The sequence below is a fragment of the Odontomachus brunneus genome, unplaced genomic scaffold (assembly GCF_010583005.1).
Source record: "Odontomachus brunneus isolate Ranch 3 - 2012 unplaced genomic scaffold, Obru_v1 Obru_scaffold_169, whole genome shotgun sequence".
NCBI classification, from domain to species: Eukaryota; Metazoa; Arthropoda; class Insecta; order Hymenoptera; family Formicidae; genus Odontomachus; species Odontomachus brunneus.
In genome coordinates, this window is record NW_022639619.1 from 39091 (window position 1) to 56925 (window position 17835).

Below are 17835 nucleotides of genomic sequence, written 5' to 3' on the forward strand. Positions count from 1 at the left end.
TTGGCTGTCGCGTGGACTTCCGCCGCGCGGCAAGCATTACCGCGTCCTGTGTACAGGAGCCATTAGTGAGTGCATCTAGTGACTGTGCATTCAACAGTAAAAGAATTAAGTAAGCGCTTAAACCAACGGCACACGGTGTTTGTTTTTACGTTGATCTGATAAGATTCAGTGATATACTAGGGCTGCGTTCGTTTTGGCGCTTATAGCACGTGTAAATATCATTTGTCTTTGTTTAGTATTTGATAGAAACTTGTTTAGTATTTGAAGAAAGGATGAAATGATGCTCAGAGCGTTGTAAGCGCCAAAACGAACGCAGCATAGAAATGCTTAATTCTAGTTGGTATATTTCTAGTATATCTCTAAATTTTACTAGATCTAACTTGTTTTTATGCTGGTAAAAATAAGTTGGATCTAGTAAGATCGGAAAAGTTTGTTCCGCAAACGGTGTTTATTCATCTATAATATATGTCACATAAACTATAAATATATAAGTACACCACTAAAATATATACTACCTGGAACGCGCGCTACCTCTTGAGTATTGCAGGATGAGAGAGAGCATGCTTGGTAGGTCTAAAATAACATTCTGTCTTTGTCTATTAGTCCCGATCCATAATAGGTATAGTAGATTTAAGCCTTAAGAAATTGACCAATTATAGTCAAGTTTGAGAAGAATAATCGACTGTGATTGGTCAATTTCTTAAGGCTTAAAGTTTACTACATCTATTGTGGCTCGGGACCTACAGTCTGAACCAAAAGCTAAGTCGGCTGATTTTTAAACATAAACTGAATCTCCGAATTAGGAACCATCTTTGCTTTGTTTTTCTTAATAATAAGTTGATAAGTGAATACTAATAAATAAAAAAAATATATATATTTTTTTTGTATCTTAAATTTTCGTTCATAAGCTTAAGTCATTGCCATTCAGTGGTCACTGCTTTTCATAGGGTGCTTTCCAATTGCTTAACACATCTTGACACACACATATACAAACCAGTTTATTGTTCATATATTATCTAAAATATCTTGTAAGATAATATGCAACCAATAAATTGGTTTTGTGTAACACAGTGTACGTAATTGGAAAGCACCCATATTATCTTTAACTTTTAACTTGGATTGTATCATATTTTCTAGTGAATTATCTAGTGAATTATCTAGTGAATTATCAGGTCGAACCAATCATTACAATTTGTGTCCAATCGTACCGTGGTCAATCAGGTCCCACTCGACTAAACTATAACCGGTATTCATAGTCGAGTCTTATATTTAAGCTGTCTTAAGTTCATTTTTAGATACTCCGTAGCCAATGAAATGATTCGTACATCATCTGAAGATAAACTTAAAATGGCTTAAAGGCCAAATCACACTAGCAATTGACGATTGACGATTGAAGATTAGATTTTGACGAATCAACGAGCTTCAACCTTGGCTTGTTTTGTTTCAATTAGTCAAGTTTCAATCTTTAATCATCAATCGCCAATCGCTAGTATGATACGGGCTTTAGATATAAAGCCAGTGGTATACGGTGTTTGTTTTCGGCTGCGTTCCGAAATTCACTGCTAGTACTGAAAATCTATAGTTCATGTCACGTATATTATAGAATTTCAGCACTGGCAGCGAATTTCGGAACGCAGTCCGTGTTGGGGCTCAATTCTCTAACTAGTTGCGTATACGTAAGTTTTACTGCGCAGCTATTTTACGATATGATTAAACTGCGCAGTAAAACTTACGTATACGCAACTAGTTAGAGAATCGAGCCTTTGGATTGCTTGCTGGATGGAAATACTCTATTTTGATTGGTATATTTCTGAAGATGGATGGAAATGCGCCAATAAAAACAGAGTATTTCTATCCAGCAAGCAATACAGCACGAAAACAAGCACCGTGTGCCGCTGGCTTAAGACCGACTATGAATACCGGCCTATGAACCAGACAAGTATAAGAGAGGAAACAAGAAACCTCTCTCTCATCCCGCAGCCTCAAAAGGCAGTACGTGTTCCAAGTACATATTTCAGTGCACAGTAAAGTTTACCCATCTTCACTAATATTTTATCAATGACCTACATGCATAGCGCGCGTTTCGTACGGTGTGTTTGTGTTTTCGGACTTCTCCACCATCTTTCTCTCTCGTTCTGTCTCTCTCTTGCTTCTTCCCTGTTACCCCCTCCATCTTTGCGCTGATATCGCGCGTCAACTCTGACCACTCGTCCCTCTCTCCACCTCCGATGTTCCCATCACGATCCGTTCTGTGGTACCGAATTGACGCCACGATCGACGAGTATCCGACGCATAAGACCAAGTGACAACATGCAGGTTCTTAAATCTTCGCCGGACCATGCCAGCGTGATCGAAGTTGTGAATCTAACGATCAACTAATCCGCTTGTTGAAGCGGACGAAAGCCACGGCTACGACGACGACGACGACGACGATCTCGTCGGCATATCGATCCTGTTCGATGCATCCCTATGCTGGTGAACAGTCGACCTCGCCCGCAGCAGCAAGTCGGTAGAGATCACCACCATCACCGAGACGAGATGGAGATCATCGGCGACTACGAATACAATGGTCGGGATATGATCGGCAACGGCGCCTTCGCCGTGGTTTTCAGGGGCAGACATCGCAAAGTAAGCACATTTCTGCGACTGTCGTTATTTTGTTTGCGAGTCAGAATTAGTTAGCTATCATTTAAAATTTAAATAATAGACGATAAAGGTCGGCTATGAAACGTTTTAGACACGTTTTTTTTTTTCTAATAAAGCTATAAACTCACGAAATTGTCACTGTCTACAAGCTTGTGTAGTAATTGGTTATGACAAAAGCCAAAGTGATAATATATAGTAAACATTGACGTTGTATTATATTTTTATCTGATGTAGATAAGGACATAATAGATATATTTAAGTTTTTCCTGAATCATATCTATTGCAGTTGTGATGTTGGATGTCGTGTATACTGTCAGTTTGGCTCCTGTTATAACTGATTACTGTGCAAGCCCATCAGCAGTAGCCTACAAGTGTGACAACTTAAAGCATTCCATCCTGCACTTTATTAGAGAAAAAATATACCTAAATTATTCTATAATCAACTATAATTAGAAGTATAACCAAATGCAAAAAATTGATGCGAACTTAACTCGCACATGTTAGTGGGTATGCATTGATAACATTTTAATACTTACAATGTTATATTACTTATAACAGTTAAATTTACTAAAATTTTGTTTTAATTAGTTTTAATGCTTTTAATAGTTTTACAAATCTTTCTGAATGTCTTTATTTATTTTGAGTGAATTAGATATAATTATCTATTTGTTTTTTTAAATCTTATCAAAATCTTATCTTTTTTAGAATATATAATCTGGGAATTTTTTCAATGTAAAACTTTGATATCTTATTTCATAGGATGATGCAATGTTCTTATTGAGATCTGTTATTCTAAGATTAGTTTAATTTATATTCTATGTATATTCTATGATGTATTTCACAGAAACCAAATTTTGTGGTGGCTATTAAATGTATCACAAAGAAGAATTTAGCCAAATCACAAGAGCTGCTTAAGGAAGAGATCAAGATCCTAAAAGTACGTACCAAAATATGTTTTCAATGTACTAAAGTATGTTTGGTACATTGGTCATATTTAAGTTTAATGACATTAGTAAAAAGAGGTGGAAGAATATAATTTATAAATCTTTGAGACATGATATTTCTCTATATTATTATATACATGTTTTTGTGTATAATTTGTTATAATAAATTACTAAGTAAAGTAAAAATAGAATATTTTTTAATATTAATTTTTCTTGAAGGCATTAACCAGACTGCATCACAAGAATGTTGTTGCATTGTATGATTGTAAGGTAAGATTTATTTATTTTTTTTTTTTAATATTCTTTGTGTTATATAAGACAAAAAATGAAATTAATATTGTTTTACACACAGGATTCTACTCATAATGTCTTCCTAATCATGGAGTATTGTAACGGTGGTGATTTGGCAGATTACTTGACTGGTGAGTTCAATTAGATGTATTTAAACAATGATTTGAACAATTGATTGAAAAACTATTTCAATAAACGAATTATAATTAAAAAATTATTTGAAAAAGAAATAAATATAAAAATGAAGAATTAATTAGTGATAACATTCAACAGTTCAAATTTAATATTTGACAAAATCATTGTATACATAATTGTGTAACATTTTAACCCGTTATTTGGTGGCAATAAAATTATAATGTGTATGTATTATGTTATGTATTTTTACATACACACCCATACATAAATTTATCTCTGTTTTTTAGCAAAAGGCAGTCTCTCCGAAGATACTATTAGGCTATTTCTGAGGCAGATAGCTGAAGCAATGAAGATACTGCACGAGAAAGGTATAGTACACAGGGATCTCAAACCACAGAACATCCTATTGAGTTATAATGGCGGCAGAGCATGTCCACAGCCACATCAAATAACAGTGAAGATAGGTAAGAGTGTTTCTCATCTTGACATATGTGTACAATCAATTCTATGTAAGATCAATTATCTATATGTAAGATCAATTTATAATGTTAATCTGTAATATGTTATGGCAATAGTGGTGAGTGTTTTTGTGCTGTGGATTGCACATGTAAAGCTAGTTTTTATAAAATTAAATTATTAAAAATGTACTATACAGAACATGAAATTTATAATAAGATACTATATCGCATAAATTACTATATCGTGATTTAACACAAAAGCACACACTACGTGCCATTTATTTTTACTCTCTAGTCTATATTTTTACAAAGTTTTTTTCGAAAGTAATAAAGAAACGATATAGCTTTTAATTTTCTATTACTTCTAGGACTTATTCTAATATGATCTTTTAATTTCAGCTGATTTTGGCTTCGCTCGATTTTTAAAAGACGGTGTAATGGCCGCTACGTTGTGCGGCTCGCCGATGTATATGGCACCGGAAGTTATTATGTCGCATAAATATGACGCGAAGGCGGATCTGTGGTCTTTAGGTACCATTGTGTATCAGTGTCTCACCGGCAAAGCACCGTTCCAGGCTAGCAATCCCCATGCGCTCAAGTCAATGTACGAGAAAAACGTCGACCTCAGACCTGACATACCGTCTGGAACATCGCCGGAATTGACACATCTTTTGATGGGCTTGTTAAAGCGCAACCCGCCTGATCGTATGAGCTTCGATGAGTTCTTCAATCATCCGTTCCTCCAGGGCACCAGGATGACTCCGAGCCCGGTATCTGCCGAATTGTCAGCGTCGCCGAGGACGACAGCAATGCCGGAAGCTGCGCCGATCGTTGACAGATCGGAGGAGCCCGAGACGAGCAGTCCGTGTTCCAGCCCCGAGGACGACTTTGTTCTCGTGCCAAGTGACCTCAGCAGCGACGCCGACAATAATCCCAATCCGCAATCGGTCAAATATACCAAACAGGCGAATAGGGACGCCGTCAGCCCGCCGCGGCCATGTTTGTCGAAATTGTGCGATTATACCAAGCAAACAAGCAGGGAAGCTGTCAGTCCACCTCGGCCGTGCTACCTTCCCATTTCCGAGCCGATTCCTGTTCCGTGTAATCGGAACGTGGCTCCGCAGCCGTCGTCACCTTCGACGAATGCCCGATCCGGGAGCAGCGTCGTGCCTCGGTCTCAACCTATCAGCATGAAACGTAGCGTGGATTCTCACAGGAGTCATCCACCGGACATCGGCTCTCTCAGCCCGCCCAGTGTGCAATTTGTTATCGGTACTCCACCTGGTAGAAGGTACGAGTCCTTTTTTTCTTGCGAATATCAAAGCTCTGATGTAGTGTTTGGAGTTATTTGCTTTCGTTATTACTTAAATCTTAATAATTTAAGTATTTGAATATATCGTGATTATAATTAAAAAATGAGGAAGTAGAACAATATTAAATATAATTTACGTATGCAACAGGTTGAGTGAGACACCACCGCCGCCGAATACCTGGCAGGTTAGTCCGGTAGCGAGGCATTCGCACACCCCGAGCGGTACTTCACCACTACGTCGATCTACAGGTAACAATAGCGCATCGTCTCCGCTTCTTACCGGACCACTTGCGGTGCTGGGCTCGCCCACGTCGAGGGCTTTCCAAGATAACAACAACACTCTCAGGCATTCGCCCGTTATCCCATTTGGCACCAGAGCAGTCACTCTACCCGAGATATCCGGTAATCCATGTCTAAGTCTCACGTTCAAGCATTTTACGTCGTCTGTTGTCTGCCTAATTTAGACGATGCTTTTCTTTTCGAATATGTGAAATCGCATATTAAAGTCTATCTATCATCTACAGAAGCTGGCAGTTTCCAAAGCCTCTTCCCCGACATACCACCGACGACAACCGACGAGCGCCCGTTAACGTTTATCGCGCCAGAATTGCCGGAGGAAACTCTGCTCGAGCGCGAGCACAACGAGATCCTGGCCAAGCTCAACTTCGTTGTGGCATTGTGCGAATGTGTGTGTGAAGTCGCCAGGACCAGAGCCGGGCCACTCGGCAATTTCGAAGAGGCAGCGCCTCTCGGCAGCATCGAGCAAGCCGGTAACGCGGCCACTAGACGGCGAGCCGAGCAGGTGATCCTGCTGGTTCGAGCTTTGCAGTGGCTTAGCTCAGGCCTGAACCTCGCCACGCAGCAGCTTAAAGCTGGGAGATTACAACCGACAGCCAGCGTGAAGGAGGGTGAGTAATTACATAGTTGTTGTAATTAAATGTTCATTTTTTAACGTACTGACATTTATTTCGACATCAATATATATGTGTGTGATGTTTGATACTCGTATTAAATTTAATTTATATATTTAATGTATTACAGTTGTTAGTACCATGAACGAGAAATTCAGATCGTGCCTCACAGAATGCAAGCAGCTGAACAGTGCGGGGCTTCTTCGACAAACAGGTGCCACGGCAGACAAGATATTGTACAATCACGCGATTCAAATGGTATGATTTAATTTTTCTAAACATTTATTGCATCTGCATCTTTTTCTCGTTTCTTCTTCTAAAACTTGACTACATATCTATGTTATACTCAGTAAAAAATAATTAAAGATAGATTTAGTGTTATATGTCGGACATACAATATAATTTTACCAATATACACAATATAATTAATAAGATTTTGTTTTGCAGTGTCAGTCAGCAGCATTGGATGAGCTGTTTGGAAATCCTGCGGAATGTTTTCAACGCTATCATACGGCGCAGATATTATTGCACTCGTTGTCGCAGCATGTCAGTCACAGCCAGGATCGTGCTCTGCTCATAAAATGTATATGTCGTTTTTATTACACTCAATTTTACTTGAATCAGTCTTTTCCGATATAATTTTGCGATTTAGATAAAATTAATGAAGAAAGATATTTTTAACATAGATTTCAAAATTTCGTGATATAATTTAATTAATAGAAAAAAACTTAAGTACGATATATCTGAATTAAAAATTTGTAATTTTTGTCATGTTTATCACATTTAGATATTACTGACCGATTATATAGGTGCCTGAAGTCCTGTCAGAGTTTACAGGCATATTTTTACATCTCAAAACTAACAAAAACATCTTAATAAACATAAGTCCCAGAAATTATTTTTGATATCAATAAACTTATAAAATCAGGTTATTAGATAATAACCACAGAAGTGGCTGTATCTAAAAAATCAATTGTTTTAGAATCTATGTTTATTAAAACCTTGTCAGTTTTAAACTTTACAGTTAGTAAAGTACATCTGCATATTTTGTGATAAGACTTTGAACTCGCCATATATACATACTACGCGTAAAATTACATTTTTTTTTTCCTATCTTTTTCTACAGTCCGAAATATGAAAATCTTTGCAATTATATTTGCCTTTAATTCAATTTATTAACTCAGCTTGGTAATTTTCAGACAAAGACGCCGTAGAAAAGCGGCTGTATGTGCTGCAGCAGCAGGGCTACATCTACGCGACCGAGCCCACGTAGCGCTTGTGAAACGCGGCAGCCGAGCGCAGCGGCAGAGTCCCGCCCGCACTATCAGCCGAGCCCGTACCATTACCGCACTCGATATCGCTCTTTTTATGTAATATATTCTGCCCTATTCTGTACAAAAGGCGTTGAAAGCCGAGACACGGTGTATACGTCTCAACGTACAATAGGCGTTCACAGATGCTTGTGCCGTTCTCTGGATGAACATTCTAAAAGTATCTCCCAAAGAGATGCATATTGATTTTTCGTACACGTGTCGTAAAGTCAGTTCTTTCTAACTGCATTACGTAGTATATTTTCTGTGCTTAAAATGAAATAGTTGTATATTTGCGATTTGGAAAAAAAAAAGAAAAGAAAAGGTGAAAAATATCGCATTGATTACAAAAAGCACGGCAATATTTGTGATAAGTAAACGGGTGAAGTGAAATGTTAATCGACAGCTTGATCGACACGTGTTATATTTCAAACGTAAGATCAAATGATAAAACGAAACTATCGAATATTAAACATATTAATGAAATATATCAATTGAAAATATCATGTATACATAGAGTTGTATCTATGTATACATGTATCTATGTATACATAGAGTTTTAAATGATAGTTTTGAAGTTTTCAGAAGATTTTTATAATTTAAATATTGAATAATTTTTTATCGTTGAGACACAATTTTACTAATCTTTGCTAACATCATGTGATCTAGATAACGAATTCGATTTTTTTATTTTTAAGATATAATTTATTTTTAAATCATCTTATCAGCGAGAAATTTACAAAAATATAACATTATTGTTTCATTAATATGAGAATCGTCTATCTGGTGAATATATGAAGAATTTATGACGTCTAATGTTCGCTAAACGAGAACGGAACAAAGCGGCTGACTATCTTACCAAGACTAATTAAGAAGCTTTCCGTAGTTCCATACGGAATAGGGTAGATAGCGAAGAAAGTGAAAGCCCGTTGCACGCCCTTTTCCCCTTCCTGTCCGGCCCTTCACCGACTTCTTAAGATTTTTTGTATGATTTATTAACTCAAAACGACTAAGATATAACGATTGTACACTGTATAATGTACGCATGGTCGGATTAACTAACCTTTATTTCGTATCAATCAATAAACATGTGTATACTATACGGCGTTGTGCGTTCAATGCAAGGCACTTGTCTCGTCGTTCTCAACTGCACTGCAATGGTGCAACAGTAACGCTAATTATACAAAAGTAAAGTAACTGATGATGGGCGTTCGATTATCTGTCTCCCATGAATTTCTAAGCAATTTCAATCACCGTTAAAGCGTCCGCCTTTTCTCTCTTTTTGAAATATCCGAAGTCGCGCATAATATTCACGAGAATAGACAGTAAATGTCTAGCCGAGAAACTATTCCTGTCGGGAATGTCTTCGAAAAAATCAGTTTTATGGCGACTAGACATTTTTCATCAATTGTCGTGAATGTTATATGTCCTTAAATTCTTTGTTTCATTTTTAGTGTTACACTCGTTGGCCCATCATTAGTGTAAAGTTTAAGCTTGTGAGGTACGCCTTTTTCAACGCGAACTAGAAAAAGCTGGCTGCGTCTCTTCCCGTTCCCTCTGTTTACGAAAACGCGACTTCCTTGATCTTATCATCTACGACTTCTTCATCGTCAGGTATCTGTTTGTTGTCTCGATAAATAAAATAGTTGAGCGTCACGGCGAAGGTGTTCCAGCACAAGTAGGGAATATTGAGATAGCCGGCAATGGGGTTCACTTCGTGAAACAGGATTAGGAGTGCTGCCGTGTTGATGCACAACGCCGCGTTCTCGTAGAGAGCCTGCAAAACAGTGTAAAGCGTTAGTTTAAGGATGTTGGGACCGTTTGGGGTGATACCATTTAATTAGTTGCCAATCGTCTAGTCTATTTAAGATTACGTGCGACTTTTGCAGCGGATATTTTAAAACCGAATCAAAGATTTTATCTTTTTCACATATATATTAAAAAAATGCGTTACAAAATCCATATTTTAAAAATTTACGTGATTTAAGGAATAATTAAAAAGTATATATTACAAAGTGTTCAAGAAAATATATTAGTTTTCGAAAATATGGATTTTATTAGAAAATATGAGTTCGAGATACTTTAAGAATACTCTCTTCAATTGTTTGACTTAAGAATTTGTTAATTAGTTTCCAATTCTTTTAATTTTCGGCTCATTTACAAGTAATTGAAATTACGCGGATAATGTTCACGGAAAGAAAAGCGAAACTCGAATAGTATCAAGCTCAGGCTTAAGATTAAGACACATATTGGCGTGTACGTAAGATGTAATTACCCATTTTATGCGGCGAGTGCCAAAGAACAACGGCACCCACGACCAGTTGAGGATGATATTGAAGACGTAGGTAGTAAGTGGAAGATGTGCTCCTTCAAAACCACCCCCATCTCTCCACACAATGTACGACGAATAGCCTAATGTACTATAGAGGCCAGTCCATACAGGCCCGAACGACCAGGCCGGCGGCATCCAGGACGGCTTCTTTAAGGACTGGAAAATGCGAGCGACGAGTCAAGAGAGTGCGACGCACGACGACGGATTATATACGTACAAAGCAACTGTATTGTTATATCATTAGTGAAATAAGATGTGTAATTTATTGTAAACTTGGGCATTTCAGGTAGGAAGCTGAAAGTAGATAAACAAAGTGAGTAGGCAGGTGAGCAGGCAAATAGAATTTAGTTGACTCTCGCGACTTGTGCGGATCTTCATACCAGCGAAATACAAATCCAAGGTGACGTATCAGCCGTGACATGTATCACTTTACAGACGACGTGTATGTCCAGCATATAATATGCGAATCTCTTCTTGAACATTTTGGTAACTTGCTCGATATCTTTTAGGCAGGTCTGTTTCGTATACTTTCTGTACACTCGCGTGTGAATATCATGTATTACGAACGAGTGTAATTATAGTTATAAATAACGCGTAACTATAAGCTATTAATATTACGAGATGACGAATAATATATACACAGTTACATTTATAAATATAATTATAAATATAATGTGCAATTGTGTAAACGATTATAAGTAATATTATACAGTTATAAGCAATGATTAATAATTATAAATAACGATAATACTGCGTAATCATTATCGTCACGAGAACCTACCAATTTCGATAATTAAATAGCATGATGATTAAATTAAAGGAATAATTTATCCTATAAGCCCTTATCCACAGTCTTGCTTTAAGACGTAAGCCCTAAAAAATTGACTAACCATGGTCAATTTTTAGAAGAATAATCGACTGTAGTTGGTCAATTTCTTACGCCTTAAAGCAAGGTTGTGAACAAGGGCTTAGGAAAAGAGAAAAGACAAACGTATTTTCTCCTTGTTCTTTAGAGTTAAGAAAAATAAAAGACAAAGTCAAGAACTGTTCACATGCGAAAGAAAATTCGGATTAAAATTTAATTCAATGGACCATGATGGAGGGTATACTAAGAGTTAAAAATAAATACTATTTCCTATATAGCGACATTCCGTATTCTGTTAACAATGTTTGTTGATGTTTTGTAATATCGTAAAATATCATTCGTATACAACAGGAGGTTTCCCGGGAATAAATTCGTGAGTATAAGAGATCTATATATAGATCGGTATAAAAGGTACACAGCTATGTCGTTGTCACGGTACGGAATACAGAAAAGTGCTAACTAATTTCTTGAAACTCCTCAAGATAAAGGATTTCCTCGCATTTCCTGAAGATAAAGGAGGGAAAGGATAGTAGATCGCAAATAATTGCACAGCGCTGTGCTATATCAAGTCTCGCGTATCGATTCGTCCGTAATTGCGCATGACTTTCACGCGAAGAGTCGGCAAATCGTTCATACGAGTCTGGCATTGAAAATTGATAAGAAAATGCGTTTACAAAGTAATGCATTGCCTCGATAACATAGAGACAGTGAGCTAAACATAGTTTAGCGTCCCAATTTACGATGTAATTACTACAACGTGAGCTGGCACGTGCACGACGCATTCGATTACCTCCGTTCGGGAATTCTCACCTCGTACCAGTGCATGTTTTTCCTTACGAAATAGCTGACGACGAAGGCACCAGCATTGGGGATGACCGTCGCCACCACCGCGGGCCAATTAATCCTTACCGGCATCTCGTCCGACTGCAATAGAACAAACCCTGCGTTGTTGACGCGCGTCAATGTCACATAATTTATCAAAAATTCAAATCACTGCGCAAAAAATCGCGACAAGTTAACAAAAATTTAATTATGCGAATAAATGTTAATTTTCTGATAAGTAACTTGAAATACCAATAAGATAACGGTAAAAGATAAAAAATGTGTATATCGGCTACACATACCCCTGTGCGAACACTGTCTGGAACGGAACGTGAGGTATAATTCGTTTAGAGTGCACGTCCGCGCAGAACGTCGATGAACGTACTGGCTATTCGTCTGCAAGGCAAGCGGTTTATGACACTGCACATTGCATTGATAACTGACGCAGACTTGCATAACAGTAACGTAACTACTGCCATAAGATCCTTCCTTTGCTCCGGTGTGTAAATTTTGTTTGAATCTGACAAACTGATCTAGAGAATCGAATTCCTTTCATTTCAATTCATAGGCACAATAAATGATTATTCTAGTAACAAATTAAAGATATTAATATAGTCGACTGCGAGAATTAAAGAAGAAATCGTCCTCAAAGTTACATCATTCAGTATCTCATAGAAGGAGCTCTAAGTTAGGATTTAACATTTTGAAATTTCAAATTTCTTTGAGCTAGATAATAAATTTCGTTCTTTAGTTGCTGACAGATTAGTCAGTTAATATTAGTATAGTACGCATTATATAAGCGTATTTATAAATTTTGAGATTTTAATAAAAACTGAAAAAATTTTTCGCAATTACGCTGTTTATAAAACGATTGTATCTTCGTCGCAAACTATTCGACAGAGGAATAGATCGAAGGAAGAACGAAGGAATAAAATGCTTCGCGAGAGAATCGAATATTTGAAGACAACACGGAAGGTTTAAAACAATTCGTATCAGACGTAGTGTATATATGTATATATATATGTTTTACTATCACCATTGTGTTACAAATTGAGCATACAGTAAAATGTATACTTGATCGCTATCAAGTGTACATCGACGAGAAGCGCGTTTTTGCGTCTACTTGTGATGCGCGAGTGGAAGTGTAAGAAAAAAGAACAGAGGAAGAGAAACATAAAGAAAAGGGAAATTAGCAAGTCGATGCGTAGCGATTAACTACCGACGAATTCCGTTCCTTCGTATATTGTAGCATTAGGCGGCTCGGTTTTTATTTACACATTCGTCTTAATAAATACATCGACAGCGCAATAATAATCATATGGTACATGAGTTGTATCACCTAAGTTTTTGCGCAATAAGAAATTATCATTCTGATCATCGAACAAATATTTGAGAATTGCGCACGAACGTACAAAAAAATCGACGCGATATCGATTGTACACTTCGACCGGGTGAGTCAATGAAAACAAAACGCTGGAGCGTCTGTCTTTGGCTGGAAGATACGAAAAATACGTAGAACACAATACCTTGAAAGACAATGAACAGGATTTTCTTTTGCATCGAGTTATTTCTTTCAAAGTTGGCGAGTCGTTTTTATCTTGAAAACGATTTCGCGTGTTTCTTCTATATTTCTATGTATTTTACCATGTTCCCAAATCCAAGAGAAACATCTCAGCGTTTCGTTTCTACCGACTCTCGCCTCTTGTATTTGATATATATGTATACTTATAGAGGAGCTATGTAATTTACAAACATGTGCGTGTGCGTACATATATGCAAATGTATGTGCACAGGCTGATCTAAACAAAGATGATCAAATAATTTATATTTTTCATCCTTTTCTTTATTATCCCAGGTCACATTATTCGCGTATATATCTTGTATATATACATATACGTTTCCGCGAATAAATTAATCGACATCGATCTCTCATCCAATATGACGCCGATACGCGATCACTATCATGATATAGCATGACAGTTCAATGTTAATGCGATTGAAAATAAATGCGTGTGTTCGATGTAATCTGAATGAAAATCGTATGCAGGATGTCCCGGAATAATCAGGCCGAACTGCGACGATCCTATGACCGTTTTAGAATTCATCTTCTTTCACACTTAGACGTTGAACAACACTATTCGACAGTCATTTTGTCACATAGATTACTCGAAATATTCTTCATGCAGATTTTTAGTGCTAAATTCATATATATACTCGGAATTTTTTTCTCACTCTAGTTTTTATGGAAATATATAACTTGCGAGAAATTATATATCCCTTTGAACTAAAATATTTTAATAATTTTAAAATCTCGTGTGATGGAAAAATCAAATTAAAATCTTTGGTGATATAAAAATCTGATTACATATTTAAATCCGGCATAAAATTTGTTATAAATTTGCTAAAAGTTAGTCATGTGACAAAATACTGCGTCGTCTTTGGATAATTTAGCGATTGAAAATGAAAATTTTGTATAATAGAATGTAACGTAAAAAAGATAAAGGAATGAAGTAACATCTTTTAGTGTACTATTAGCAGATTTCGACTTAACACGGAATCTTCAAACCTACACGTATCTTACGGAATTAAAAATAGGAAGACAGCAGGAAAATCTTATTCACTTTCTCTCAAAAAGAATCGACTCAAAACTTATTGCAAAATATATCGTCGAGATTGAGTTCGTTTATTTCAGGACAGCCTGTAGAAAGAGTATTCACGAGAGAATACTCGATGGCAAACTTTGTTCAAGAGCATAATCGAAAACGCTTCACGTTGCGCATTCGAAGTCATTTATAAACGTGTCATGCTTTCGATTAACTTGCCTGTTTATTCGTTTTTTCTTCATGCATACGATTCGAGCGCAACGACAACGCAGCGGAAAGAAAGAAAAAAAGATAAGTACCGTTGTTACGTTAGAAAAAACTGACACCAGCACCATATACAACAAAATAGTCTCATCTGTTTAGTTCCTCGTTGTAATCCGGCTTCAATAACCTAGTTGTGGCTCCAACCAACCGATTAGCCGGAAGTATCGTGTCTTTTTTTTCTTTTTTTACTCGTTCTTCGCACTCTTGTTCTCTTTATCGTGTGCGTTTTCCTCCGTAGACGCGAACAGATGGTCTTTCACATGTTCCCGACGTTTTTGAGGAATCACCATAATGGTAGTTGTTATATTGCCCAGGAACAGTACTAGGAACATTGCGCTAAGCACCGGCACGTGCCATGTCGCTTCTGGATGGAACGTCAGCTTATATAATGTGTATGCATTATATAGCTGAAAAAGGTAGCCTAGAAAAAGGAATGGTAGCAAGAACGAAAGACCACGCCACATCCACGAATGGAATCCTTCGATGGTGATGTCCATGTTGTCCCTCTCACCCAATGCTTTTAATCGATACAGGACGCCACGTTGGTATCGAAATTGTAAGTATTGAACTACGCCTGAATGATACAGATGTTAAAAAAATTAAGTTATTAATTATATATTATTTAAAGTTATATTTAAATTATTTCATTTTTCTCCTGATTTAGTAATTTGTGACATATGGAAAGATATATACCAAAAATAATCTTGATATTACTATTATACTAACTTTACATTAATATTACAAATTATACAGCACTTACTGATATATACGTTAAACCACATGAACTGGCCACGGAATTGGTACCACGCTCCTGTGTTTGGCCATACTAGTAAAACACCAGATACTACAGTTGAGAGGAAGTGATGAAATCTCCACCAGCCTTTAATTCTTGAACCATTCACTTTAAGTATGCTTTCCCTTATTGTTAATGTGCAATAATACCAGACCAGGAGGAACATAAAACTAAGTTCTAGAGTCCTGAGAAATATAAGCAAAAATATTATATTTTCCTGGGCAGAAAGTAATGCAATATTAAAATATATTGATATATTAATGACATCTCACCTTATATTGATAAACAGATTTAACACAGACAAAACAAATCCAATTACTGATAAGACTAATTTAAATTTCTCATATTCATCTTTGTATTTGAATCTGAAAGCAAGCAATTATCATGATATCAATTAAAATATAATATGTATTAGCTGTATTACTATTAACAATAACATACTTATCACTTTTGTTTAATATAGATACATTGACATTGCCCAGAATAATTTGGAGGTATGTGCCATTTGATTTTGGCAAAGTTTGCTCTATTTCATGAAGTTGTTGTTCTCTTCTTATCATAGATTTCTGTAATTTCTCTTGTGCCCCCTTTATATTCAAACTGAGAAATGGATAAAAGTGATATACATTATTATAAACTTTTTATTACAGAAATTTATATAATTTTCTTAAATATTTGTTAGGCAAAGATGAAATACAGTCATTATTTTGTTAAAAGATTTCTTTAATATTATCAACTTACTGTTTCATGGATTTAGATATAGCATTCATCCGATACCTTTGATGAGAAATCTCTTTTACACATTTTGCTTGCAGTTCACCAACCTCCTCTAATTTTGCAAGATACTCCCTGTTTAGTGCCTGTAAATGTGGGAAAGGATACAATTAGTACAATACAAAGGAAAGGATACAATTAGTATGAGGATGCAAACGTAACAACCTTGTTTAGTTACTGATTAATGACTAAATTGCAAATGTAATTTGTAAAAATGTCAATTTAGATCAATAATGCTTTATCAGTAATTTTTTTTATTATACTTTTATACATATATATTATTATATAATAAACTAATTATATCATTTCTACTTGATATAATTGATTAAAGTAATCGCTCACAACCGACAGTTGTGTTTGCAAACTATTAAAATTGTGCAGCATCACTGTTTGATATTAATTGTAGATAAAAAATTCGAATTTGCTAAGCATTCTTTCTTGCATGTGATAGATTTATCGTAAAACAGGACAATCGTCAAGGTCGTTGACAATGTCACGTGACGCGCGAAACAGCCGATCAACCGAAATAGAGCATTTCTCCGGTCAACCGCATTCACGAAAACGTCAAGAACTTAACCTCGTCGTGAAACCCGGCGGACTCGTTCGTCAGGCTCCGACGTGACACATCTTTCTCACCTCGAGGTTCTTGTATTCTTGTGTTAGATCGTCCCAGTCCTGGATGCAGGACCCGGCATCGATGTCCATCACGACGGCAACAAGCGTCCAATGGGGCTCAATCGGAGAACACGTCTGTGTCTGTCTCGACGGATCGTCTCTTGATTTCTTTCAGTTGCACTCGAATGTACTTTCCGCACTCGAGTTGAAATGTAATAAAGCTAGCAACAGAAGCAGAGGAAGGTGCGAGAGAGTGCGAAAGAGTGTAGATAGAAACGGCGTGTGCGGTAGAATGCAGTGTGATACAACTGCGACACGACGCACGTCGAATACACGTCTTCAGACGGTAACGAGTTGTAAAAATGTCGCAAGGAGGAGCGAGAGAGAGAGAGAGAAGAGAGAGATGGGTACAAAGAGCAAAGGGCATTCAATGCACCCGATAACAAACGATGATGAGGCCGATAAGAAATGAACAAGAATAAAAGTACATTGTTCATATCAACACGTAAGTTAAGTATTGAATTTTTGAATGTATTACGCACATTTCTGTCAACATCGATTGAACCTTAATCTTAGTTTAAACTCTAGTCAAACAAAGACTTTAAACTCTGATTAAAGTTTAATCAACGCTGATAGAAACGTGCATTAACCGCACTTTTGGCATTTAAAACGAAACAGTTTATTCGAGCGTGAAAGAAAAAGAGGAGATATAATAGAGTACAGAAAGTGCAAATATATATAATATGGGCAATACGAACAT

At 36.6% G+C, this 17835-nt stretch overlaps 3 protein-coding genes across 7 annotated transcripts; 1 reads left to right on the forward strand and 2 right to left on the reverse strand.

Annotated features, from left to right (window-relative positions):
- Window positions 1-2117: 2117 nt before the first annotated feature.
- On the forward strand, window positions 2118-11087 carry LOC116851240 (serine/threonine-protein kinase ULK2). 3 transcript variants are annotated; one of them, XM_032830483.1, is made up of 12 exons: window positions 2118-2316; window positions 2394-2628; window positions 3491-3583; window positions 3810-3860; window positions 3943-4012; window positions 4304-4480; window positions 4874-5765; window positions 5935-6188; window positions 6311-6694; window positions 6828-6955; window positions 7145-7280; window positions 7897-11087. In XM_032830483.1, the coding sequence occupies exons 2-12, from the start codon at window positions 2470-2472 to the stop codon at window positions 7968-7970; spliced, it is 2418 nt and encodes an 805-aa protein (XP_032686374.1). In that variant the 5' UTR covers window positions 2118-2316; window positions 2394-2469; the 3' UTR covers window positions 7971-11087. The 3 variants fall into 3 exon arrangements, with proteins under 3 accessions (XP_032686374.1, XP_032686373.1, XP_032686375.1); XM_032830484.1 differs by lacking the exon at window positions 2118-2316 and adding an exon at window positions 2933-3153 and having other exon boundaries at window positions 2483-2628; XM_032830482.1 differs by having other exon boundaries at window positions 2119-2628.
- On the reverse strand, window positions 7671-12497 carry LOC116851247 (translocator protein). Of its 2 annotated transcripts, none has more exons than XM_032830498.1 (4): window positions 12329-12497; window positions 12015-12145; window positions 10283-10495; window positions 7671-9784 (listed from the first exon to the last, which is right to left on the reverse strand). In XM_032830498.1, exons 1-4 carry the CDS (start codon window positions 12480-12482, stop codon window positions 9569-9571), a joined length of 714 nt encoding a protein of 237 aa, XP_032686389.1. In that variant the 5' UTR covers window positions 12483-12497; the 3' UTR covers window positions 7671-9568. The 2 variants fall into 2 exon arrangements, with proteins under 2 accessions (XP_032686389.1, XP_032686390.1); XM_032830499.1 differs by having other exon boundaries at window positions 8981-9784; window positions 12015-12128; window positions 12329-12473.
- Window positions 12498-13030: 533 nt separating this feature from the next.
- On the reverse strand, window positions 13031-17414 carry LOC116851245 (transmembrane protein 120 homolog). 2 transcript variants are annotated; one of them, XM_032830496.1, is made up of 6 exons: window positions 17097-17414; window positions 16428-16546; window positions 16128-16286; window positions 15959-16051; window positions 15654-15871; window positions 13031-15467 (listed from the first exon to the last, which is right to left on the reverse strand). In XM_032830496.1, exons 1-6 carry the CDS (start codon window positions 17163-17165, stop codon window positions 15079-15081), a joined length of 1047 nt encoding a protein of 348 aa, XP_032686387.1. In that variant the 5' UTR covers window positions 17166-17414; the 3' UTR covers window positions 13031-15078. The 2 variants fall into 2 exon arrangements, with proteins under 2 accessions (XP_032686387.1, XP_032686388.1); XM_032830497.1 differs by having other exon boundaries at window positions 17038-17178.
- Between the last annotated feature and the right edge of the window lie 421 nt (window positions 17415-17835).

What these genes read in the sequence shown, in the direction of transcription:
- LOC116851240 (XM_032830483.1), top strand. Translation starts at nt 2,470, where the DNA reads ATGCTGGTGAACAGTCGACCTCGCCCGCAGCAGCAAGTCGGTAGAGAT. An exon ending in TTTGGCAGATTACTTGACTG is followed by an intron (nt 4,013 to 4,303) that starts GTGAGTTCAATT and finishes TCTGTTTTTTAG; the next exon opens with CAAAAGGCAGTCTCTCCGAA. An exon ending in TCAAATAACAGTGAAGATAG is followed by an intron (nt 4,481 to 4,873) that starts GTAAGAGTGTTT and finishes TTTTAATTTCAG; the next exon opens with CTGATTTTGGCTTCGCTCGA.
- LOC116851247 (XM_032830498.1), bottom strand. Translation starts at nt 12,482, where the DNA reads ATGCAAGTCTGCGTCAGTTATCAATGCAATGTGCAGTGTCATAAACCG. An exon ending in AAAACATGCACTGGTACGAG is followed by an intron (nt 10,496 to 12,014) that starts GTGAGAATTCCC and finishes CGCATTTTCCAG; the next exon opens with TCCTTAAAGAAGCCGTCCTG. An exon ending in GCACTCGCCGCATAAAATGG is followed by an intron (nt 9,785 to 10,282) that starts GTAATTACATCT and finishes ACTGTTTTGCAG; the next exon opens with GCTCTCTACGAGAACGCGGC.
- LOC116851245 (XM_032830496.1), bottom strand. Translation starts at nt 17,165, where the DNA reads ATGGACATCGATGCCGGGTCCTGCATCCAGGACTGGGACGATCTAACA. An exon ending in AAGAATACAAGAACCTCGAG is followed by an intron (nt 16,547 to 17,096) that starts GTGAGAAAGATG and finishes CCACATTTACAG; the next exon opens with GCACTAAACAGGGAGTATCT. An exon ending in ATATTAAACAAAAGTGATAA is followed by an intron (nt 16,052 to 16,127) that starts GTATGTTATTGT and finishes GCTTGCTTTCAG; the next exon opens with ATTCAAATACAAAGATGAAT.